Genomic DNA, 26,134 nt, shown 5'->3' with positions numbered 1-26,134 from the left:
TTTTGGACACATATTTCCTCCATGAGCGGCGTTTAGTTTGTTTGAAGGTACGTTTTGCCCTGGCATTTGTCATTTTAACAGCATTCAGGTTATGCACTGTAGGATGTTGTCGGAAATATTTTCCGAATGGTAGGAACTGTACCGACGGATGTCAAATTTATCGGTCCTTTTTAGGTAGGTTTCTTGGAGACAAAACGCAGATGGTTTGAAGTCTTGAATCAATAACTGTAATTCATTATAATTATTCTTAAGTCCTCTGCAATTCCATTGGATAATGTTTTGTGGATTCATGGTGCTTCCACTGGTGACATGTCATGTGAACGTGAGAAAGCATTTGATGAACTCCTATTGGTGTCTGGTGGAGATGGAGTTACCTCCATATACAGAGGGCCAAAGGAGTTATGGACCTCGATGGGGACCTCTGAAGGAGAGGTGGCCTTTGGTTTTGTGTTTGGCGGTTGTTCGAGTTGCCTTAGTCTCTCTAGCCTCTTTTTTTCCCTTTTTCTGCGCGCAGTTTCTGTCTCTGGTTTTGACATTTGCTCTGGTGTTTGTGATCCAGAGGTTTTGACTTTTGGCGTTGGAGATGGAGTTGCTGAGATTGGCTCAGTTGTGTTGAGTTCAGTTGGCTGAGAAGACATGATCCATGTCAGGTCGGTCTGGCATGAGATGGTTGCAGTAGTGATAGTAGGACGGGAGACAGCAGAAGAGTAGGTGATGGCTGAAGGGGCTGCAGTTTAACTTGCAACCCTCTTCTTTGCTTCGTGAAAGGAGATATTTTCTTTGTGCTTGATCTTTAGTATCTCGGATTCGCGTTTCCATACTGGACAGAGCTTGGAAGAGGCCATATGGTTACCACCGCAGTTTGTGCACTTCACTTCCTTAGTACAGTCGTTGCCCTAATGCTTGTCACCACACTGGTAACAGACAGCCCGGGGAACGACAGGACTTGGATCCATGTCCAAACTTTTGGCAGTTGTAGCACCGGAGTGGATTGGGCACATACACCTCCACACCAATGCTACAATAACCAGCTTTAATCGAGTCAGGGATGTTTGCTCGCGCGAACGTGAAGAGATAGGTGTTCGTTGGTTGAACAACACCATCCTTTTTGAAGGTGAATCGTTTTACGTCTGTGACGGATTGCTGAGAGAGTTCCTTGACAATTTGTTCTTCAGTCATGTCAGACAGGCATCGAGCTCTGTCCCGTACAATGCCTCTACACGAATTAAGGGTTTTGTGTGCTGAGACAGCGACCTTGATGTTAACAAATTCTTTTATTTTGAGGAGATTCAAGGATTGTTGTTTCCAGGTGCATTCTATCAGGAGAGAGCCAGATAGGAGCTTTGTAACATTGGCAACCTCTCCGCAGATACCAGCGATACCTTTGGAGATTGCAAAAGGGTTCAATTGCAAAGGTTGCTTGTCACAAGCCTCAATGATCAGGAAACGTGGCCAGTAGTCAGGTCGGAGGGGCGTACTCTCGTCAGACGAGGAGTTGTCAGTCTCCATGTGTCTTCGTTTTGAACCGGGGAGTAGTATATACAATGGGGGTTTTGGACCAGGTCCAACAAAAGCCTTTGCAAAGCCTTATTTCCCAGATAAGGCTTTGGTCGGACCCTTAGCTCTTGCTACCATTACCCCTACTATAAAAAAGTTTGGGACGCTAGCGGGATACGAACGCCCAATGTTACACCTCCTAGCCGCACCACTTAACTGACAGAGCTACCGGGGACATGGTTGAAAGAAGTTGGTTTAACGGGTCTATCCTGGGATTGCATCATCCAATACTGGGCTGCGTCTAACGTGCCTCTATGACACTATTGTGCCGCTATGCCATGTTTACCTTGATGAAACAGTTTAATGTGAATCGCCTATAATCTCTTTGGTGTTTGTAATAAAGGCTTGCTGGGCTTTTTTCACCCCTTGTTCTATGTACTTTTTTTTCTCGTCCTCACTGATAGCAGACTTACGAGACTTGGATCGAATCTCTTGTTTCATTTTATTATATTTTGTGAGTTCAGAGAGTATTGAACAAAACTCCTCCTCTTAGATCTTGTTGTCAGTGAGTGACGTGGAAATACGCTCACTTACTGTGTTCAGCTTTGCTTCGGCCAGAACCCTGATCTCGTGTTTCAATGCCTTACGATGCAGTCTGCGTGAAACTTAAGCACCAACCCTAAGACCCCTGCCACCCCAGTTGTTATTTCAATGCCTAGCACTACGGGGGTAGCCATGATGGTAGCTAACAACCCAACACCTGCCGCTCCTAGCCCCATGCTGGTTGCCATAAGGGCAGTGTCAGCCCCGTCCATGATATTGAAAGCTCTGTGGTACTTTTTACACAGTGCTTTCCGCGTGTCGCGGTCTTGTTCTAGCTGACGTTTCACATCACATAACTGTCTCAAGCTGAACCTGTCTACGGTTTCCAGGGCCTTCGCTACTTCCTCTACGACTGGGTACAGCCCCATCTTGTGTGCCTATAATATATCTGATTAAATATTTTTTAATTGATCTTCAGTTAATGACCGTCGAATGTACTTGAAGCTTATAAGCCTTAAATCTGTGTGCAGGGAAATAGGTGAGAGGCTAATAGGTAACACTGAGGTCACCCTAATCCCCTTGTAGTGTAAAGTGTCTCTAAAATCCTTTTTCGGGTCCATTTGTATAATGAAACGGTGGTGGACTATCCCATCTAAGTCTCCATAACGGCCCAGGGGGTTTACGGAGATGGAATTCCAGGCTATTGTCACCCCAGGTAAAAATTGTAGTTTTATAGCTTCAGGTGAGGATACACGGCGTCTGTGGAGACTGAATTCTATGATGAGTGTGAAGTTTCGGCTAGCAATCATAAGATCTTGACGGGGAGCGGGACCGTGAAACCTTAACTCCCCCCAGTTTGTCTCTAACATGTTGCTCGTTTCATCACGTGTTAGCCCAGGACGTATTATATTAGACCCCGGAATGAACTCCCCAGGCAAGACACCGTTGTTCGAAATTTTACAGATATTCCCATCTTGGTCTAACGAGATATAAGGTGAGGTGAGGGTAATGTTGAGAAACCATTTGGGTTCTAAAAAAGTGGTTGTGCAGGCGCCAATCGGCTATTTTTCATCCGCCTATACACGTTGTTTTTCAAGCGTAGGACGTATCAGGTGTTTTCCTCGCCAGGCTGATCGAATCCCTCTGTGTCTCCTAGGCCCCCGAGTGTGGGTTTGGGTAGATGATCGGCTATTGCCGCCCGCCTATACACATTGTCTTTTAAGTGTAGGACGTATGAGCCTTCCTCACCAGGCTGATCGAACCCCTCCGTGTCCCCTAGGTCATTAAGCGTAGTGTTGGGACGATGACTGGTCATTGCTATAATACTACTACGATATAGTTTCCAACTGGTTTTCTGATAATAGTTCAGGGGGTGAACTTCACCCCCATGAAGTGTATGTTGTCAGGTAGGAATATCTTGGTTATTGATATCATGTTTTCCACGATCATGGTGACACCCTGCAGACTGGTGTTGGAGCCCACACCCACCCGCACGTAAACTGTGCAAACGTGATACTGGTGTCGTTTCGCCCGACCGAGTTTGATCCCCTTCACGATTTCAACATCACCCTGTGATGGCTCCCCTAGGTAGACTTTGATGATCAGTGTTGAGTTCGCCGGTAGACTCTCCAGGATGTTGACCATGCCTTCGAATTCAGACACCAACTGCAATACCACGTTTTGCATCCCGGGGTTTACCCGATAGCATGTGGGCTGCCATACTGGCGACTGGGCTGATGACTATGCTACGTCTCTGAGTCGGGACATAAGCCATGAGCAGGGTTCCATTGTTCACGACTTTGTTTAAGTGGTTGTCTTTGTTATCCGTGAACACGTAGGGGGAGCCGAGCCTAATATTGAGAAACCAGTCGTCTTGATCGGGTAACAACACCCACTTGTCATCTTCAGTGAAGACGAGCGTATATGGCTTGTTTCGGTCGACGGTAGTGCTCTCAACATCGTCTAAGTCGAACAGTTTGCCCCCCGAACGATGGGTATATTATCCATTTATCATCCCCGGTGGTGACTAGTGTGTACCGAGTGTTGACTGTCGCTCTTGTGGTATCTACTATATCACCTAGGGCTCCACCGGAGGGGACTTCAACGCGCTTGTAAATGTTGTTTTTCAGTTGCAAGGCATACAATTTACCATCTACTCTGGGAGCGTCGAATCCACGTGTGTCCCCAAGGTCGGAGATCCCAACATCGACGCATTTTTTCACCCCGGGCCCTTGTGCGCTGGTCATTTTATGTGCAGCGTTAAGCTGAGGTATCCTATATTCATGGGATTATGATTTATATCTAACACCGATATTATCAGCTCAGGTATGTTGCCCTGAGCCAACCTCTTATACTGCCGTGGTGAAAACGACTCGGTTCTACCGTCGTTGTTTTTCTCCGTTTTCATCGGTACGGCTCTCAGTATAGTGGAAGGGTGACCCCCTTGAATGTTGTACGTTGTGCTCACCTGACCGAGATGAATGTACAGCTCTCGGTACGGTACTAGGTCGGGTAACTTCATGCCTGTGATGGTAGTTGTTGGTTTTATCTCGTCAGGCATCATACCGAGTGTCCTCGCCAATGGTCGACCGAGTCTCAAGGAGTTTCTTCCGTTTTTGATTAACACCACTGTACCGTTTGAGTCGTTCATCTTGAGTTCGGCTCCCAGGGGTTTGAAGACCTAGTCGCTTAGCGAGCACACGCTGTAGTAGCCGTCAGTTATCTGACTGCAAGCTCCACTGACGAACAGCTTATTGTTGCTGGTGTTGATGTTAGTCCATTGCGGTAGGTAGGTAGGTGATATCGCAGAGTGCGACTTCGAGTTGACCCGGCATATTATCGATCACGTGCGTCAGCTGAACGGCCTCACCGCTCGTTATTCGTGGAAGTGTTATGTACATGTTAGAGTATATATGCTCATTATATAATAGTTTTAAAATGTATTCCCCTGGAGTGTTTTACCCTAAACTGGACGTAGATTTCTCACCCATGAAGATCGCGGTTGCTGATGGGATGTATTTCGACTCCCAGCTTTTAGATGTGTTCGGCTTGTATAAGCTTTCGGTGACTGACGTCAAGGCAGTCCACGCTTGGTTCAACAACCCGATGCAGTTCTGGCAGAATCAACTCAACTTCGCTGTGTGGTGCGCTACAACGGGGTGTGGTGTGGCATTGACCGACACTCGGCGTAGGTCGCTGAGTCAGTCTGTGTTCACGTTCCACATGTACTACCTGGTCAGGCGTAACCTTAAAGAGATCAGCGCTCCACTCCCACAGGACAAGGCGTGGGACGCAGTAAACAACCAGTACGATAGACGGGCCTACGAACGTATTTGCAACGAATTCGAACCAAACCCGAAGACGGATTGGCGTTTGCCGGTGCCGAACCATGGGTTGGGTATTCCATATGATGGGGGGCGACCCGTGAAAGAAGTCAGTGATGAAACGAGATATACTACGTCGAGTTATGAATGGAGGGATGCCCATATGAACTTTAAAAGTGGTGTTGCTTTCACCGTCCAGAAAGTGGAGCAGTCAACCGCAGACGGTTGGAAAATGTTCATGCTGGACACGTAGAAAGGGTTTACTCGTGCTGGTGTCACCAGATTGAACGACTCTATTCGAATGTGTGGACGCTGTTGGGGGCTCAGATGCAAACGCGTTCCAACATCCACGGTAGGGGGACTGCTTACCACGCTCAGAAACAGTTCGTTGTTAACGTTGAGGATGCTATCAATTCTCCAGTTGATCTCCCGAGTGCCATCAAACGCTACCAAGAAGTGTTGGAATATGCCAGGTCGAAAGTCGACTACGTGTTCGACGTGGGGTTGTACATGGCTCCGAGCGATATGCAACTGAGAGTAAAAAAAGTGGTGGGCTACAACAATGAAATAGTCATAGCCACGGCAGACCAAAAGTTAGGCGTCAACCTCGATGTCAACGTCCCCCACGTCCCACCACCCACGACCGGTGAAACGGGTATAGTGGCGCCACCCCCGGAGCCTAGGGTGCAACCAACACCCCCTGTTGGGTCACCCACTGTGGGTTCACCCCCACAGCAGCAGCACATCGATCGTAAAACAGCCCCGGTGGTTGGTGGGGTAGCTTTGGGACTCATTTGGTTAAAAATTCCTTAGCCGCTACGTACACCAGAGACGCCACGGCGACGATGGCTGCCCACAGTTTTTGACTAAGCCACGTGGCAGTTTTATCCAAAGCACCCAACAACCACGAGACGATGCTACCCAGGATGCCGGGTAGGGCTTCGGCAGCCTTACCAGCCAGTTTAGCCAGGGCCTCCCCTAGTTTTTTTATCCAGATACCCCCACCACCGCCGGCAGTCGTTAATGACACCACCAGGGTTGATATGATGAAGCCCAATGCAGTCAGAATGCTGGCGTTAGTGATCCCTTGCTCCCGGAACAGTACCCAAATCCTGTCAGCTAGCGTGGTGTCCTGGTAGAGGACTCGATCAACGGTTTCCCGGGCACGGCTGACCTGGGATCGAAGCTGGTCTCGGAAGGAGGATGCCGTTTCCAGCCGGGTCTTCCTTTCCTCTTCCAAATTACGTATTCGTTCCTCGATGGTGGCTTTCAGAGACTCGTCCTCCGTTTCACCGAGTTTGACCTTTTCATGGGCGATATGGCCATCTATCGCGTCCAGTTTGGACGTGTTGTTCACTAGATGTCCGCGAATGGTTTGCATGGCCATGTCCAGCCCCCGTAGTTCCCGAATGGTAAATTCGAACCCGGGTAAGGGTTTGTTATGGTATGTGGTCAACAGCTTTTCAATGTTATCAGTCATGTCTTGATCCGATGTGGCGCCCCTGACGACTTGCAGATGTTGAATGGCCTCCTTGGGAAGGGCTTTAGGCTGTGCGCCACCGTAATCTATGAAGCCTAGTTCATCACGGATAAAGTCACTCCCATGGTGACTGCCGAGTGTTGATAAGGCAAGCGGTTCTCTAGTGTGCTTATTCATGAGATCGATCTCCGGGCGACCCCTCAGTCGCAGCGTGCCATTGTCATCAACAAAAAACTTGGAATAGTCTCGCCCCCACGGCTCTACGTAATTTTTATCCCCTTTTAAACCATCGTAAAACCCGTTGACAGCCTGCTTCACGAGTTCGTTGCCTTGCGTGAATGTGGTGTCTTCCTCGAATGCCTGGGCACTATAATCCCACATATCATCCATAGGTATGTACTCAGCCATTATTTAGTATTAAAACTTATATATTTCATTTATATAACAATGTACGGTAGAAAACTAGATCCTTTCAGAAGATCGAGAGAGCCACTAGGTGCCAGAGCCGTGCGCCAGTCGGTGACCATCACCAACAATCCCAGCAAGATAGACCAGAATCAAACGCTGCTGGTTAGATTCCCAAACCTTGGCGAGAATGACATCATTGTACCAGGCACGGTTCGACTGGCGTTCAACCTCACGTTGACCTCCACCAACGACAAACGCGAGCTAGTGCGGAACGTAGGTCGAGCCATCATCAAGAAAACCACCATCAAGATCAGCGGTAATGAGGTGCTGAGTATCGACGACAGCGACGTCTTTCACTGTTACGGGGACCTCTGGAAAAGCGAGGGAGAACGCGTCAATGACGTGTACCAGGGTATCAGCAAATCAACTCGGTTGCGTATGGGTTATGGCTTCACGCAAGACCAGCTAGACAAGATCACGGACGGTGGAAAGGCCATCGCTCAAGCGTACGGGAACAGGTTCTGCGTGCCACTCAATTTCGAGTTGCTCAAGGGACATGCGCCGTTTTACCAGGCTGCGCTTGGTGATAGGCTTGAATACGAGCTCACGTTTAATGACTACAGCAAAGTAGTGCGTACGCCGAACGGTGATGAGGCCAGTTACACTATAAACAACATCTCTCTGGAGTTTGACATGGTCACTAGCCCGGAGCTGGCCAGGTAGGTTCGAAGCCAGTACTCGGGGAAGATGGCCATCCTGTACGACCGTATACTGAGGCATAGATCAGTCGTGCGAGATAAGAGCGACACTGTGTGGAATATCAACCTGAACGTGCTGGCGCGATCGATGAAAGGTATCCTGGTGGTCCCCGTGGAGGATTATGAGCCGTTCCGGTGGGACAGCGAGAAGTTTTTCAACCCCAAGATTGAAAAGGTGGAAGTGACCATAGAGGGCGTGCCCAACCAGCTGTTCAGTCATGGTATGAGGGCATACCAGCAGTGGGATGAGATAAAAAAAGCTACCAGCGATCAAACAACACCCATACATAACCAAGGACCTGGACCTATCCTCAGTGCATATCGGCGAATACTTGACCAACAAGTACGCGCTGTGGTTGGACATGCGATCCACGGATATTGATAAACTGCACGGTAGCAGTCGCCGCATAGACAACGGCAGCGAGGGGATAACAATCCAGATCACCAAGAAGGCTCAACCAGCTGGTAAGTTGAAATTATATCTGTACGTTATTATGGACGCGCAACTTAATATAGACAATGGGAGATTCGTGCAAGCCATCTACTGATGGCAGTAGGCCACTGCCTGCCGGTAAACCATCTAGTAAGCCACTGCCTACTGATTTACCCCGCGACCCACACTGCGCCATAGTGTGCGGGCAGACTGGTTGTGGGAAGACCGTTTTCGTGTTGGATATGTTGTAGGGGTACTACAAGGATGTGTTTGACAACATCGTTATCATGTGCCCTACTCTGAGCATGAATAAAACGTACACGGAAAGACCTTGGGTGATGATGGACCCGGACGTACACAGAGTCGACCCAGGAACACGCCTGCAGGACTGGTTGAAAGCTCTTCACGAGAAATTTAAAGGGGAGTCTACGCTGTTTATACTGGATGACTGCAGCGCTAATCGCGAGATAACAAAAAAGAGAGACATGCTATCGTACCTGGCCTTCTCTGGCCGGCATGCAAATCACAGCGTCTTGGTACTGACGCAGGTGTTGAAAGACCTCAGGGAGCAGACGCGATGGGTGGCCTTATTTCACTGCAAGGGCCGGGATTCGTTCGAAGAGTGTTTGAGAGAGAACGATGTGAAGAGCAAATTAGAACGGGAACAGGTTAAGAAACAGCTCGCTGAAACTAAACACGCTAAGCTAGTGCTCAAGACCGACCAACCAGTAGCCTATAGGGTGTTTTAGCTTAGCAAAGCTTAGCAAATGCTTAGCAAAGCTTAGCAAATGCTTAGCAAATGCTTAGCAAAGCTTAGCAAAGCTTAGCAATGCTTAGTATAAATGCTTAGTGTTTAGTTATAGCTATGGTATTTGAAGTGTTTGTCGTGTGCAACTTAACCTTCATTTCTCTCTGTTTCATCTATATCGTATATTATATAGTTAAAACTAAATCTTACTTGTTACATTATAAGATGGAGTGTGAGGAATTGCTAGAGCAACTGTTGGTGCCAGTGGACGATGATAAGCGAGAGAAACTGGTGGCGTTGGCTGTTGGTGGCAAAGCCAAACATTACTTTGGAGACTACACTCCCGATAAAATTCACAAAATGTCAGCCGAAGAAATCGATAAACTGTACCCTAGATACGAGTCCCGTCTCGGAGCAGAGATGACAAAGACAATAGGATCGGCTATGACTCAGATATACACTGGTATTGTGTCATACTTCCTTCCCATCCCCCCGGAGCGCCGACTTTACCTGTGGGAAGACCTCGAGAAAGACCCTTTTATCGAACACGCCTTGAGCTCTATTAGCTTCGAGTTGTACCACAAATACGGTATGTTGTTAGCCCCGGTGACAGTGGCGATTATCACGGCAAAGCATTGCCAATTTAAGAGGAAAAATAATAATAATAGTATAGATGGATGCTGCACAGGACGAGACACCAAAGTTGGGGGAACCCCAACAACTGGAGGAAACCCCCAGGGGGCAGGGGGAAACCCCACCCCAGACCCCTTCAGAGGTGACCCCTACAGTAACCAGGCTGAAGAATCCTAAGAGAGTAGCTGCCGGTAAAAAACGGTGGTGTAACCAACATAAAATGATTAGGGTGACTCACCCGTCTCGACTATTGTTGGTTGTATGCGCAACTGCTGCCGTGGCTATCTCATGGTTATATACACGACACAGTGAGGGAAACCCTCCACCGGAGAAACCCCCACAATTAGAGGTCGACCCACATATCATGTTATAATTTAATATTTTTATATCATATACATAATGTCTGAGGGGAAAACGTTTGTCAACGACGCATACCACGCCACAGTGGTCGCCAGTCTAGCCGTAGGATACGCTCGGTTGACCAAAATGGTGCTTAAACAACCGACTATCAAGCTAGATTTCAACCTGCAGGATATGGGTATGCTCATAATGAACCTTGGTATGGCGATGGCTACAAAAGACATCCTAGTAAAACAAGGGATACTACCTGAAAATATTATGAAGTAAATATAGGATGGCTATGATTGCCATGATGGTCGGTGGTGCGTTAGTAAATGCCCTAGCATTTTCCGGGAGTAATTTCCTCTTCTCAGAACTACGAGAGTCACATGCGGCTGAAATACAGGAAGAAAGGAAGCGGCACGATCTCGCTATTGAGAAATTACAAACAGCACAGGCCGTGTACGCTAAAAAACGCCTCCAGAGGATCGATTACATTAACGAACAACTCAGGCGTGAAAACCATGCCGTTCAAACATTCCACGATGTTGATGACGCAGCGAAAGAATACTACCTATTAACTGGTAAACAGTTGCAACCACTCAGTAAACCCACACTCAGTACTACACACCATCCAAGGGGCAAATGGACCGTGAACTGGTCTTCATAGCGCTGGGTATAGCAGCGACTGCGTTTGTTGCGAAACAATTAGACTAAGTACTCATATAAGTATGCTAAACATGAGACCTGCTCCATACCGATGCGAATACATACTTATGGGGAAGAAAGAACCCTGTGGTAGGAGATGTAGGACTGAGGGGTACTGTTGGTTCCACCTGGGAAGCCCTAACTACTCGTGTTCTGTGTGTGGTATAGGGGTTAAAGGGCACTACTGCCTATGTAAAGCTCACGGGGCGAGCATAGACAGACATCACCTCATCTACGAGAATAAAAAGGCCTACATAAAAGAACGTAGGCGACTTCTCAAGATAGCAGTGTAAGGCTGGAGGAGTAACCTCCCTTTGACTGAGGCCCAATTAGAGATTATACACACCTACGTAAAGCTATGTTTGTGGAAATTGACCCCAGGGAAATCGAATCTCTGGTTAAAAACATATTCAAAGAGGAATTGAACGACTGGGGACGCTTCAGATTTCAGGTCATATTGGAAGTGGCATGGATTAAGGAGGGTGTTAAGTATACTCACCCCTTCACATGTGAGGGGGATATCATGACTCAATACCAAATCAATTGTTTTACAAGTATACAGGAATACATGTACAACTTCAAGGAATACTATATCCAACAGTGTAAGTACTGGATTGAAACAGCCTATCTAGTGATTTTATGATTTTTTATCCGTTACCTCACTTTACTGTGGCCCAATTAGACATTGATCTTCTTAGGTGTGTACGCAACTATGACTACTGTTGGTGAACTTAAGCGGGTCGCCAGGCAGAGAGGTGTTATTGGGTTTTCTCGCATGAGGAAGTCAGCATTGTTGAGATTACTAGGTTTAGAAGCCCCTCCTACGGTAAAACAATTAAAAGCTCCAGCAAAACAGCTTGGGCTCACGGGTTATTCAAACCTGGGGAGAGCCAGGTTAAACGCATTGTTATCACATGCCCCCGTAGCAAAATCTCCCACTGTAAAACAACTGAAAGCCGAGGCACGTAATTTGGGTTTAGGTGGGTATTCCCGTATTAGGAAACCACAGCTTGTAGAACTATTACGGCAGAATAGAGCTATTGACCTACAGTTCGTGCGCACTGAGCGCGCTGTAGGCAACTATTTGAGAGGCTGGCGCATGCATATTGATAGGAATATAAATATCACAGATATCAAACCTCTGATAGCTGATAAAATAACCCAGGAACTAAACAGTCTAGGAAGTATCAAATTTCAGATCACAGTTAAAATGTCACTCGATAAGCAGGCAGGGAATGGGGTCACTGAGTACGTTCAGCCTTACTTCCGAGGTAAACAGCAGGTCATGACCCATATAGAGACCGTAGACGCATCAATCGATACCAGTTTTCAGCAGATACGAGAATACCTAGAATGCTACACACACTTGGGGTCCGGGTGGACTGTAGATAAAATCGATAATGCCTATCTAGACATAGCTAACTACGTGCCGTTCAGAGGTGGGTCATACCTAGACTTGCCCCCCTACTATAGGAAATGCCATGGTCAATGCCATGGTCAATGTCAAGAATAGAGGAGACGATTGCCTGAGGGTAGCTATCAGGTCAGCCTTGTTTCCAGCTGACACTCATTCAGACAGGCTTTCTAGCTTTCCCAAGGATGATGGGCTCAACTGGGATGGTATAGATGAACCCACCCCCATATCCCAGATAACTAAAATAGAAAAACAGAATAATCTAGCTATAAATGTGTTTGGGCATGAAGGTAACACAACAATAGTGCACAGAGTCAGTCCATTGGGGAACCCCCTTCGCGTTATCAATATATTCATGATCCAGCGAGGTGACAAGTACCACTACACATGGATAAAACACTTTAGTAGGCTGTTGTATGACCAATCGGCACACAGAGAAAAGACCCACTTCTGCGAACGGTGCCTACATGGCTTTACACGAGCTGATTTATTAGAATCCCACCGGGAGGATTGCCAAGGTGTGGGGCAGACGGCTATACGAGTCGACATGCCTAAGGAAGGTGATAATATCCTAAAATTCGGTAACCACAAGAACCAAATGTCTGTGCCTTATATCATCTACGCCGACTTTGAAGCCTTGGTCAAACCTGTTGAGGCTGCCGCCGGCGGGGCTGTTGGGGATACTCCCACAGGTGAGAGCTTCACACTCAAAACACAAGAGCATGAAGCCTGTGGGTTTGGATACATTGTCGTCCGTTGTGATGGGGAAACAAAAGCTCCCGTAGTGTATAGGGGTCCCGACTCGGCTGAAAGGTTTCTTAAGTGTTTGTAGGAGGAAGAAAAAATTATTAAGAATGCACTGTACACAATCGCTCCCATGCGTATGACCCAAGCCAACAGGCTAGCTCACGCCTGTAGCACTAATTGTCACGTGTGTGACTCACCACTTAACGGTGATTCGGTGAGAGATCACTGTCACATAACTGGTAAGTATAGAGGCACCGCTCACAGCGCGTGTAACCTCAAGCTTAGAATCAACCCTAAGACAATAAACATTCCCGTTGTCTTTCACAACTTGAGAGGGTATGACTCACACTTGATCATGCAGGCCATCGCGAAAATCGATAGCAATATAACGTGCATCCCCAACAACATGGAGAGATACATCTCCTTCAGCTTAAACGGCCTTAGGTTCATAGATTCAATTCAATTCCTACTGTCCTCACTCGACAGTCTGGTCAAGGCCAAAGATACCTTCCCTATCACCGATCGATACACAGACGCCGAGACTAGACCCCTGCTGATGAGGATGGGTGTATACCTCTATGAGTACATGGATGGTTGGGCCAAGTTCGCCGAGACCAGACTACCCCCCATCAGAGAATTTTACAGCAATCTGACCGACTCGGAAATATCCCAAGACGATTACTCACACGCTATTAATGTATGGAATAAACTGAGTTGTCAGAATCTGGGTGACTACCACGACCTGTACTTGAGGACAGATGTACTGCTGTTAGCCGACGTGTTTGAGACGTTTAGGCGGACATGTTTCAAGCAGTATAAACTCGACCCCGCATGGTATTACACCAGCCCAGGTCTGTCGTGGGATGCCTTGCTTAAAAAGACCGGAGTTAAGTTGGAATTGCTTACAGATTATGACATGCACCTATTCATTGAGAAAGGCTTGCGAGGCGGGATCTCCATGGCAACCAAACGATACGCGAAGGCAAATAATCAATACATGAAGGGCTACGACCCGAGCAAGCCAACCAATCATATTCTCTACCTCGACGCCAACAACCTGTATGGCTGGGCTATGAGCCAGTATCTACCCACAGGGGGATTTGAATGGGCGTCACCCATTGATGTTATGAGCATCGCACCAGATTCGAACAAAGGTTATATCCTCGAGGTTGAGTACCCCAAGGCATTACACACATCACACAACAGTTACCCCCTGGCCCCCGAACATATGAGGGTTAACCCAGACTGGATGTCTGAGTACCAACATAACTTGTTAGGTGGGCGGGTGGCAGACATTGAAAAACTCGTGCCCAACTTAATGAATAAGACCAAGTACATCGTTCACTATCGCAACCTACAGCTGTACCTGTCGTTGGGTATGAGGCTGACCAAAATACACAGGGTGCTCTTGTTCAACCAGAGCCCATGGATGGAGCCCTACATCAGAATGAACACAGACCTCCGAAAGCTTGCCACCAGTGACTTTGAAAAAAATCTCTATAAGCTCATGAACAACTCGGTGTTCGGTAAGACTATGGAAAACCTTAGGAAACGCGTGACCGTAAAGCTGGTTCGGTCGAATGAGGAAGACAAGCTCAGGAGACTGATAGCCAGTCCGGCATTCAACCGTAGCAAGATATTCACCGATGACCTAGTTGCCCTACACATGAAGAAAAGCCACATAAAATTCAACCGGCCTGTTTACGTGGGGATGAGCATCCTCGATTTATCCAAACACCTGATGTACGACTTTTACTACAACGAGCTGAAGAAACAGCACGACGACAGGTGTGAAGTGCTGTACACTGACACGGATTCCCTGCTGATGGAGATTCGAACCGAGGACGTGTACGAGGACATGAAGAAACACCTCGATTTGTACGACACCAGCGACTACCCCAAGGACCATGCCATACACAGTACGGTTAATAAAAAGGTCCTAGGTAAGATGAAGGACGAGTGTGCTGGCACGCCCATAGCCGAGTACATAGGGTTGAGGCCTAAGATGTACTCCATACTGAAAGCCGACAATAGTGAGATCCGGAAGGCTAAGGGTGTTAAGAAGTACGTGGTGAAACAACACATCAAACACGCCAGATTCAAGGAAGCCCTGTTCAAGACCCGTACCTTTAGACATAAAATGAACACACTTAGAAGTGATGGGCATAGGATATACGGACTTACTATAAACAAGACGTCCCTGTCGCCAATGGACACTAAACGTTGGATAGCTATTGATGGGATAAACACGTACGCATACGGGCATGAGAAAATTGAACCAAGACATGTCACGGAACCAGAGAAAGTTTGAGGCTATTTACTATAGCCCACGTGGGTACTGGAAAGGAGCTAGCGCTGTAGATAAGCTGGCTAAAATGGCGCGAGTACCGCCGGAGGAGGCCAAAGCGTGGCTTGAAAAACAAGCCCTATGGCAGATCTATTTACCGGCACCAGCGCTACGTGCCTAGAAGGAGGTTCGGTATTAACATACCTAATAGCGTTCACCAGGCCGACCTCCTATTCCTACCCCACGACAAGAGGTACAAGTATGCCTTAACCGTAGTGGACGTAGCCAGTCGCTATAAGGAAGCCGAACCCTTGACCGCGAAAGATTCGGTCCAGGTAGCCAGAGGATTCGAACGCATATACAAACGCAGCCCGCTGACGTGGCCAACAGAGCTGCAAGTTAACCCCGGGCAGGAGTTCATGGGTGTCGTGTCACAACTGCTAGCCAAACACGATACAAAGGTCAGGCGTGGCATGGCCGGAGCCCATCGCAGCCAAGCCATAGTTGAGAGATTTAATAGGGCATTGGCTGAGCGCTTATTTGGCCATCAGTATGCGAGGGAGATGGCCACCCCGGGAAAAGGATCAACTGAATGGGTCGTGAGGTTACCCAAGGTGGTGGCAGCAATCAACCATGAAGCCACCCGTCTCACCGGCAAGAAACCGGCAGACGCTATCAAACTAAAATCAATAGTGGCAGAGCCGGCTGCTCCATTGCGTGGGAAAGAGAAACAGATACCAGATAGGGCCCTAGTTAGGTATCTATACCAGCCGGGGGAACACGAGGGTGATAGCTGTAAGCGAGCCACCGATCCTATATGGTCAGTCAAAACTTACAACATAAATAAATCGGACATCAAAGCAGACGAGCCTAACTTGTACTACTTGAGAGATGGGCCAGGGAGAGGGTTTGTAAGAGCTGAATTATTGATCGTACCGTATGGCACAGTGTTACCTCCAGTCAACACAGCATAGCGGCACGTGGAGCGATCCCAGGATAGATCCGTTAAACCAACTTCTTTCAACCATGTCCCCGGTAGCTCAGTTGGTTAGGTGGTGTGGCTAGGAGGTGTAACATTGGGCGTTCGTATCCTGCTAGCGTCCCAAACTTTTTTATAGTAGGGGTAATGGTAGCAAGAGCTAAGGGTCCAACCAAAGCCTTATCTGGGAAATAAGGCTTTGCAGAGGCTTTTGTTGGACCTGGTCCAAAACCCCCATTGTATATACTACTCGGGGTATTGAGAAGCCATGTCGTTGGCGTGACCAGCCGATTGGTAGAATCGGGCCTATTCTACCACCCGTCTAGGCAAAGGTAGGGTCGAAGTGGTGTGTTGGATTATTGAACACTATTGCCGGTTCCGTCATCCTCAACCACCAGACTCCCTTCCTCTGCCGACACAGGGGTGCAACCTACGGCAAACGGGTTGCCCAATTTGGTCGCCTCTTACAACCAGCAATGGGGTGCTGTGGACCTATTCGACCCCGGGTCCACACGGGAGCGAAGAGCCATTGGCGTTACCCAGCACCCACCACGAGGAGGTTGCTCTTCAAGGGGTGCCTTGTGGACACTGATACAATCAGTAGGGGGTTCATGGTAAACACAACCAACCACCTCTTGCACAAATCCATCTAACCCCAAAACATGGGGAAATGATTCTGGGGCTTTAAAGAAAAGGTGGACATGCGGCTCCTTCTTGCCAAACATATTTCTAAATACTAAGGACATGTTGAGACAGTATAGTTGAGTTGAGTTGAGTTTCGCTTTACGTCACATCGGCATTATTCCAGCCATATAGTGTTACTATATATATACTATAAGTCACATATTTAGCAAATCCAACTGAGCCAGTGGGGAAGTTGGCTTTTATCCTTAATCAAACTAGTTGATTCAACAAACAGAGTGTACAATATACAGTTCTGTTTGCTTTATATGTGTTGTCAAGCATATTGTTTCTTGAAGCAACCTGGCATCCATAACCTGGCCACCGCATTCCCCGTATGCCGTAACAGCACATGCAGTTCATGCGCGCTCGCGTCTGTATCCCTGTAGTGGTCGGCTGGTAATAAATGGCGAAGACTGCTGTTGTGTCCTGTGTTGGCCAAATGACATGAAGGAAAACACTACACAAAGCAACATATTTAATGTATATTGTGCCTATGTATATACCGTATACGTGTTTAAGGCGACGATATATGTTTTAAAACCTTACCTTAGTTCTTCAAATTCGCTCTTTTCTTCTGATCTTGAATAGATAGATGTGTGCCCAATCAGAGCTAACCTGTAGCTTAGTTCACAAGCCAGGAGCATTGTATAGTCTGAACATTTCGAATACACAGTTTTGGTATTTTCCTCTTCCATCAGTTCAATGAATTCTTCAAATAAGTCTTGATCAAAATATACAGTTTCTTCGGAAAATCCATAAAATCGTTGAACGAACTTGCAGGTTGTCAGCTTCCGAAAAAAGGTTTCCATTGTCAGTATCACTGTTGCCAAAGTTGAGGGAAGAACTTTTGTCAGCGATTGTATCTCAACATAGGAAATTATTCCTTTGAAATGTTCTCGGCTTCTAAAGTCGTGAGGTGTCAAAACTACAGACAAGACTTTGAAGTCAACCAATGTTTCGCTTATCCATTCTTCCAGGTTTCTTTCCATCTGCAAGTTGTAACTGGTTAAATGATCCCCCTGTTTTCTGTTCTTTGCAACAGTGAGTAGGATAGGTGGTTTATTGTTTGCAAAAATGCACATGTCACATATCAACCCCGACTTAATTTTGTGAAATCGCTGAGGATGTCTTGGAAACAGACACTGAAAAGACCCTCCAACGTAGATAAATGCTCCCCGTCCATATGTTTCTTCAAGTACCGACAGAATCTTTGGGTACTTACTTGACAACATCCTGTGCATACATTTAGGGTAGATGACGACTTTACCTGCAACACCAATTTGTGTAAGTTTACTGTGGTACTAGCTTACTCAACCAATCTGCATGCTCAAATGCAATATAATGTAGCAAATGTCAGAGCCACTGACATGTCTGATTAAGTATAGTTGGACGCATCGTCACCAGCTTGTGTGGACGAGAGGATATACATATACGTGTGTCACCCTTCAGAAAGCATTTCACAAGTTCATTACTAACGATTTAGGAGTGAATCCTCACTACGGTTATCTTAAGAGCATTCCACAGGCATACATGCCCCTCTGTCAAAACGTATAAATAAACAAGTGATATGTTCTACTCATAAGAATCAACTTTCGTAACACAGAGGTCAAGGTCAAGTAGAGGTAACTAAATGTTGCAACATAACTCAAATTGCATGTTCTGCTCTTGAAACCAAAACAAATCGCTTACAAATGTTGATTTTCGAAACAGTGGGATTTTTAAAGATTTTTAGAGATCCCGCAAAAATATCTTAGTGGCTTCATATCTTTATGACAGGCAGACACACAACCTGGCACACAAGCCACGGGAAGAATTGAAACAGTTCATGTTCGGGTGAACTTCAATTTCGAAAACTATGAGGTAAAAATAGAACCTTTCAAATATGAATATGTATACCTGCATAAATGTCCTTCTGGAACAAGCTGCAACTGAATATTGTAGATAGATACCCCTCCTTTGGCTTTCCAGTATCTTAAATAGAAACACGAAAACGTGGTGGATCGCAGTAAAATGGCAAACATACATGTCCAATCAAAATGTTTCATCACCATGTTAACAGCAATACTTGTTCAGTCAATTTCCTGTTTTACAACAACAGTTTTGACTACAGTGCGACTACATCCTCCACATCCTCCCCTACTGAATTCACTTACACCATTGAAAATAACATCGACTATTCAGGGTCTCCTTCATATGATTGGGACTATGATTCCAAGACTTTCAATAACAGTATGGAAATATAACTGAACAAATAATAATATGTGTAGAACAAAACACGAAATACATTAATTTCCCATGCAATTATCCATAAAGCCCTATTCGCCCACTGACTGGCCGTGTTAGAATAATGTAAAACATTTTTATAAAGTTGACTGACTGACTGACTGAGTTTGGTTTTATGCCGCTTTTAGCAATATTCCAGCAACATCACGCGGGGGACACCAGAAATGGGCTTCACACATTGTGTCCATGTGGGGATTCGAACCCGGGTCTTTGTCGTGACGAGTCAACGCTTTAACCATTAGGCTACCCCACCGCCCCTTATAAAGTTGAAGACCCTGTACATTTCTGTAGGCCCCTGTCGAAACCAAGATTGCAAACCTGACGATGATATAGTTAACTGATCCTGCAAAAAAATGTATGAATTCTACTTGGCGTACCTCCAAGGGAATCACGTGCGATTGTCTTACACTCTTTGACATTGTTTTCAGAATCTGAAACCGATGAAGTAGACACCTACACAACATGTCATCAACTACAAAGTAAAAGAATAATTGGATTGTTTTACTTTATATTTACTTTATGCCAACTTAAGGTGGCAATTTCCTATGAATACCGATAACTAGTACTAATGTTGTAGTTTTCTCTTGTTCTATTTTGAATTTTAATTTGTTGTCTGTGAATATATGACCAAACACATATAGGACAGGTTTTATACTTTAAACATACATGTAAAATATATTTTAAGAAAAGGCAATGCTTACCCCCTGAAACACGAGAAGAATGCAATGCAGTGCCCACTATGACCTTAAACCTTTGGTCAGAGAAAGATGAAGGATGCGAAAATGAAGATCCATCACTGTCGTAGACAGACATGGTGTTCAAAATGTTACTGCTTTTTATCAATTATATTCAACGACTGCAATCTCCCCAACCATTCACAATGTTCCATTCTAAGTATGTTTCCCTTCTCGTCAATGGTGTAGGTTTCAGGGCCTTTTTTATTATAGAATACAATGCCCGGAGAATACCCGACTGCAATTTCTAAAACCTTTAAATTGTGAGGACTAGTCTGGATTTGCAAAGGAGAGTTATACAGTGCAATCTTAATGAGACTGGTGGGGACAGAAGTGAGAGCACCGTCTGGTCCTTGATAGGATGTGTCACACACTAGTTTAACCTCCAAAGACGTCTCAAACTCGTCAACGCTCCAGTTGCAGGGAAAACCGTTGGGATTTATTTCCCTTGAGTCGTACGTTCCACCTCCATTTCTTTCGTTAATTCCCACGAAGAATGAACCCCCACCTTCAAGTTTTGACATGGAACATAAATATTCCCTGAATCTCAGATCAGTCCAGATGTAATCGACAAACAAGGAAATGTTATGAAATGTTCGATCTTTTTTCGTGAAAACACTCTTAAGTTCAATGTGTCTGCTTTCATGAAGTCGTTTCTCAAAGTTGTGGATTCCTCTTAGTGTTGGTTCTGTTGCTGTTGCGATCACCTTTCTGGACAAGAGGGAGATGAAACCAATGGTCGACGCATTTTCAATCATACAATCCGACGGAACCTTTGTGTAAAAATGTACTGTACATACAGACCGTGCTTTGTTTACAGTGAGGAGAAGAACGGGGGTACTCTCGAAACCAGGAAAAACATCCCACAACCACTGACGTCTGTAAACATCCGTGAACAGTTGTCCATCGGGGATTAGATTCTTCAGGCTGTAATCTGTAAAGTTGTCAAAGTGACCAAGGTACCTGTCTCCTGGATTCTGACCATGCAAATGAATAAGGATCTCTCCGCCTGTGGTATTTCTTAATGCTGATACTTTCTTCTCGATTTCTTTCAACTTTCTCTTTTTAGTCTCGTTATGTTTAAGTTTAGAAGAAAATAGGTTGACATCCAAGTGTATCAAGAAGACATAAGTTCCTTTGCACCCAGAGGAGAAGGCTGTTGCTACCTCTTCACAGTCATAACAACCTGTTCGGAAAGAAGATGGAACAACAGAAACAGTTAACATGTCCACAGAAAGTGGGAGAAAAAATGTGTATTTTGACTTGTTATTTTTATTGAAAGCATTGAGTTAGCTTTTTCAGATATATGCACCATGTGCAGTAATAGGGACAATCACATTGTGACAGAATGGTTCCAAGTAGATGCCACAGACCAACATTTCTACTTTAACCTGTTATGCCAATATATTCAGGTAATTAGGCTACAGTAACGTTATTTCAACGATTTTAACGCATGGAAGTGAAATTTGGGACTATACTTATAGAACGTGTATTGAAAAGGTTCATAGTGAGTATTTGAAAATCAGTTAATCAGTTAACAAAAATGCCTCATGTGCTGTACCTGGATAAATTGGCAGATATATTTTGCATGTACATAACTATTCAAGGTGTATCAAATATTGGTGCTTAGTTATTCGTATGGACCAAATGCCTGCTATAATATGATGAAAGGCTATGATGACAACGGAGGCACAAATTGGGTTTCACATGTTTGAATGCTATTATTTACAACGGGATTTTCCTATGTCAGGTTAGCCCAAGATTGTGGCGATGTAAATCACTTCATGTAAGATTTTAAACAACGTTGTATAAATATGAATATACAACACTGGAATAATAAAATAAGTTACTACTAGAACCTGAACTGCACATTTGCTGTGACGCATTAAACAAAGATTTAATGCGAATGGTAATCATTTTTCGATGTCAATCACATAACTTGAATATACAAAAACAACGTTTTTTCGAAGTTAATGGTTCCATATAATGATGTAATTTGTAATTAATGTAATTTAAACTTTCTGGAAGATGAATATCACATGTTGCTAATATGTCCATTTTATAACCGATGCAGATCAAAATGTACTCCAGCCTATATTTACAGCCCACCTTCAATTGCCACATTTGGAGCCCTTATGAAGATACAGAATATTGATGTTCTTGAAGGGATATGTACATTCCTGAAGCAAAACCTATGTTAACATGATTGTATTATCATTTGTTATATCTCTACTCGACACACCGTGACAATGTTGTATTACCTGTTGTCTGCTTGGCCACATGACCTTCAGTTCTGAATAAAGTAATCTAAAATTGCAGCTGGAAACCTTTAAACACAGTTACATCCAATCCTGAGGTAAAACTCCTGTTGCGATGACGGTGTATGATTACATAATACAGATTATACTTACTTTCAATCCTATCTGCCATATTCTGCCATCCTTTCGATGTATTTAACCATTACTGCATGGCTTCCTGAAAAAATCAAGTTCTGACTGGTTCCGCTTTCTACAGAGTCATATCCCTTTTTAGTGAAGAGAAAATATTACCGCGAGAGAAAGACCATGAAACACTGTGTACTGTGTTCAAAAAGTCTCAAAAGCAAATATTCATTGAGAAAATATCAATTTAATAATAAACATAAAGAATTTTCTAGATTTCATCTTCTTTTTATTCTTTTTGTTCCTGCCCCATCATCAGGTAAAACTAATAAACAGTTAACTGTGTCCATGGCGTCACAATGCTTATGACGTCACAATGCTAAGACGATGTAATGCATGTGTGAGAAAATCAAGAAGCACCAGATATCCAAATTCACCAATTTGAAACAGCAGAAATCAGATTTACATCAACCGCTTGTGCCAAATCCAAACTTGATAACTACAAGGAGAAAACTGTTGTTAACCTAAGTATAAAAACTCTAAGTTCAGCTCAGAAATCCTTGTTGTTTGAAGGACTTGAAGCTTCAGACAACTCATTTGACTACATTGCAAGCATAGAAAGTGGGTTATAACAACTTGCACCAAACGAAGGTAGATCACTATACTAGGGACCGTGAGGATGACCAAAGATGAAACAAGACGACAAAGTCATCAATGTCCCCTGCAATGGCAAAATACTCTTGTGAATATGTCTACTAGTTATGATTATGTCAAATGTTTTGGTGTGTATATGGCAAAGTGGAAGGAGAGTATTGAATGGTTTTTTAAGTTCTGCTCCAGAAAGGACCACTAACACCAAATTCAGTCGAAGCCAACTTGTTGCCATGGAAACACAAACAATATTGTATTCAGAATTCTTAACTACAAAACAGCACCAGTACACCACCAAACCTATCTATGTTTGGTGAAGAAATATTCAATGGCTTTATAGTTTTGCTCCAGAAAAGAGCACTACCACCAATTTCAGTCGAAGTGAAACTTGTTGCCATGAAAATGCAAAAAAAAATATTATTTAGAATCCGAAAACTACCAAAACGCACTACTACGCCACCAAACCAATCTACGTGCCAAGTGTGGTCAAGAAATATTGAATGGTTTTACAGTTTTATCCTCGACAACCATCATAACCCCAATGCACTTCTGTACCACCCAGACAATCAACACCCTAGAATTAAGTTTACGATGGAAACAGCAGCAGAACAAGCTCCCTTTCTTGGACATCACCATTGCCAACTCCAACTACCGGCTCATCACGTCGGTGTGTCGCAAACCTACCCACGCAGACAAATATATTCATCACCATTCAAACCACCAACCCAAAAATAAACATAAATAGTTACCATACTTGCCAGACGCGCGAAAACAATCCGTACCCCTGACTTACTGTAACAAGAAGTTGACTACATGAAGACAAAATTCATCACATACAATGGTTATCCTAAGAACCTTGTATAAACCACTATAAAGGAAACACAGCAAGATCAAGTTTAGCGTCCTTTAAAACCTGAACCATCTCCTATCCGCATCAACATCCCTTATGTTGGGCCCATCAGCCTCCAAGTCAGCAGACTTCTAACGAAAACGGGCAGCATTGACACAACTTTCTCGCTTGGCAAAACCCTTAAAACTCATTCAAGCTATCTCCAACCCAAAAGGGTGTGTGTCTAAACTGAAATGTGACAGTGGTGACATCTACATTGGTGAGACAAAAACACCAGTAGCTCCACGTGTGAAAGAACACAAACCTTCAGTCGACAAATCAGATCTGAAATCTGCAGTTTCTCAACACATTATGAATAATCCTAATCATGAAATTGACTGGGAAACCGAAGTCGTCGCCAAAAAGAAATAGTGACTGGCGGAAACGCAAATTGATTGAAGCTATCCTCATCAAACGGACAAAACCAGCAATAAACAGGGATCAGGGCGTGTACCTCCCGAATGCATGGCTCATAAAACAATAGACAATACCCTACCTTCGTCATTGTTTCATAAAATCACTGTACCCATGTATACATTTCATGTATACACTGTAATTACTTTACATTCTGTACATGTATAAATAAGTATCTGTACATTTCTAAATTAATCCAATAATTTTGCAGTAAACAATATATTACATATTCATAATAACATGAACTCCTATTATCCCTGTTAGCTGTAGCTATTATGACGTCATGTATTGCGTCGTTATAGCATCGTGGCGTCATAAGCATTGTGACGTCATGGACCCCGACACGTTATATGAAAGAATAGAAAGAAGATGAAATCCAGAACGTTCTTTATGTTCATCAAATAGCATCTTTTAAATTGCGAAATCAAGCATCAATTAAATAATTCAAGCGAATAAACATCTGTTACTGCAGGACACATACCCGACGAAATATGTAATTGAAAAATATATATCATGTGCTAGAGAAAGTTTAATGTCATGTCCATGAGTGAGTGAGTGAAAGTTTAGTTTATATCATGCCTAGCACTCAGCAATATTCCAGCCATATGGCGGCGGACTGTAAATAATCGAGTCTGGACCAGACAATCCAGTGATCAACAGCATGAGCATCGATCCGCGCAATTGGGAACCGATGACATGTGTCAACCAAGTCAGCGAGCCTGACCACCCAATCCCGTTAGTCGCCTCTTACGACAAGCAGAGTCGCCTTTTGTGACAAGCATGGGTTGCTGAAGACCTATTCTACCCCGGTTCTTCACGGGTCTCATGTCCATGAAACATTGTGTGAAAAAAGTCACAAAAACAATATGTTTCAGGCGAATAGACATCTGTATTCAATACCCAAGAAACCAATGATCAACATAATGAGTATGGGTTGTTGGAGAATCGTGTGGAGTCTTTGTCTTAGGTTTATAAGTGGAACAATTTTTTAAAGTCGACAGGTGTTGCTTTTGCCATCATGCATACCTGATGATGAAATAGTTGACACTAGTTATGTAATGTAAGGTAATAATGTAATATAATGTGATGTAATAATGCAACTAAGTAATCTGGGGCAATGTAATGTATTAAGACTAATGCAATAACAACGTCAAGTCTTTTCTCCTCCCGGTGTAAAAGCTATAGGAGGCAATTCTATCAAGGTGAGGCAGGACATCCTCCACAGGCCTGTTCCACTTAACACCACCCTACAAACTGTTGCTGTCCGCATGACTCTGAACATAGGGTTTACACTATGCTCACTCTATCTTCCGCCCTCTTCAACTGTCCGCCTATCAGATCATCAGAACCTGTGTGATCAACTCCCAAAGCCCTGTATAATCATGGGCGACCTGAACGGCCATAACCCTCTATGGTGGAGTACTGATACAAATAATAAGGGAAAGGTCCTTGAAGATTTTCTCTCCAATAATGATCTATGCATCTTCAACGATGGATCAAACACTTATCTCCATCCTGCCACTGGAACATACTCTGCACTGTAATGTTATGTAGGAAGTGTCAAGATCAGTATTTTGCTTCACACTGGAAAAGCTGACTCTGAACATGTAACGGATCGACCAAACGCAACCGGCTGGTTTGGGTATATATGTTACAGGGAATATGTATAATCAGGGAATATGCATAATCCCTGAAAAGTTCAGGTAATATGTGTAATGTCTGATTCACTCAGGGAATATACATAATACCTAAAATTTTCAGGAATTATACATATTCCCTGGTTTTAGGAGAAGTCCTTTAG

General features: G+C 44.6%; 1 protein-coding gene and 1 long non-coding RNA gene across 4 annotated transcripts in view; one reads left to right on the top strand and one right to left on the bottom strand.

The window, feature by feature from the left end:
* LOC124265331 overlaps positions 1-26,134 on the bottom strand; it is a 118,863-nt gene that overhangs the window by 71,380 nt on the left and 21,349 nt on the right. The window contains exons 2-6 of one of the 3 annotated variants that reach the window (XM_046700115.1): positions 22,410-22,473; positions 19,966-21,184; positions 19,633-19,695; positions 18,878-18,952; positions 17,528-18,248 (exon numbers count right to left, since the gene is read on the bottom strand). In XM_046700115.1, coding sequence (XP_046556071.1) covers positions 17,528-18,248; positions 18,878-18,952; positions 19,633-19,695; positions 19,966-20,077 — 971 coding nt within the window. In that variant the 5' untranslated portion in view covers positions 20,078-21,184; positions 22,410-22,473. The remainder of the gene's footprint in view (positions 1-17,527; positions 18,249-18,877; positions 18,953-19,632; positions 19,696-19,965; positions 21,185-22,409; positions 22,474-26,134) is intronic. The other 2 variants (XM_046700116.1, XM_046700117.1) reach the window with 2 other exon arrangements.
* Positions 2,664-24,511, top strand: LOC124265332. The gene is made up of 3 exons (XR_006895425.1): positions 2,664-2,675; positions 21,092-21,098; positions 24,348-24,511. It is a non-coding gene; the product is annotated as an uncharacterized LOC124265332 (long non-coding RNA).

This window comes from Haliotis rubra, unplaced genomic scaffold (genome assembly GCF_003918875.1).
Source record: "Haliotis rubra isolate DU_JTF1 unplaced genomic scaffold, ASM391887v1 Scf971, whole genome shotgun sequence".
Taxonomy (NCBI): domain Eukaryota; kingdom Metazoa; phylum Mollusca; class Gastropoda; order Lepetellida; family Haliotidae; genus Haliotis; species Haliotis rubra.
Note: the sequence above shows the minus strand (reverse complement) of the source record. Positions and strands in the feature narration are given on the sequence as shown.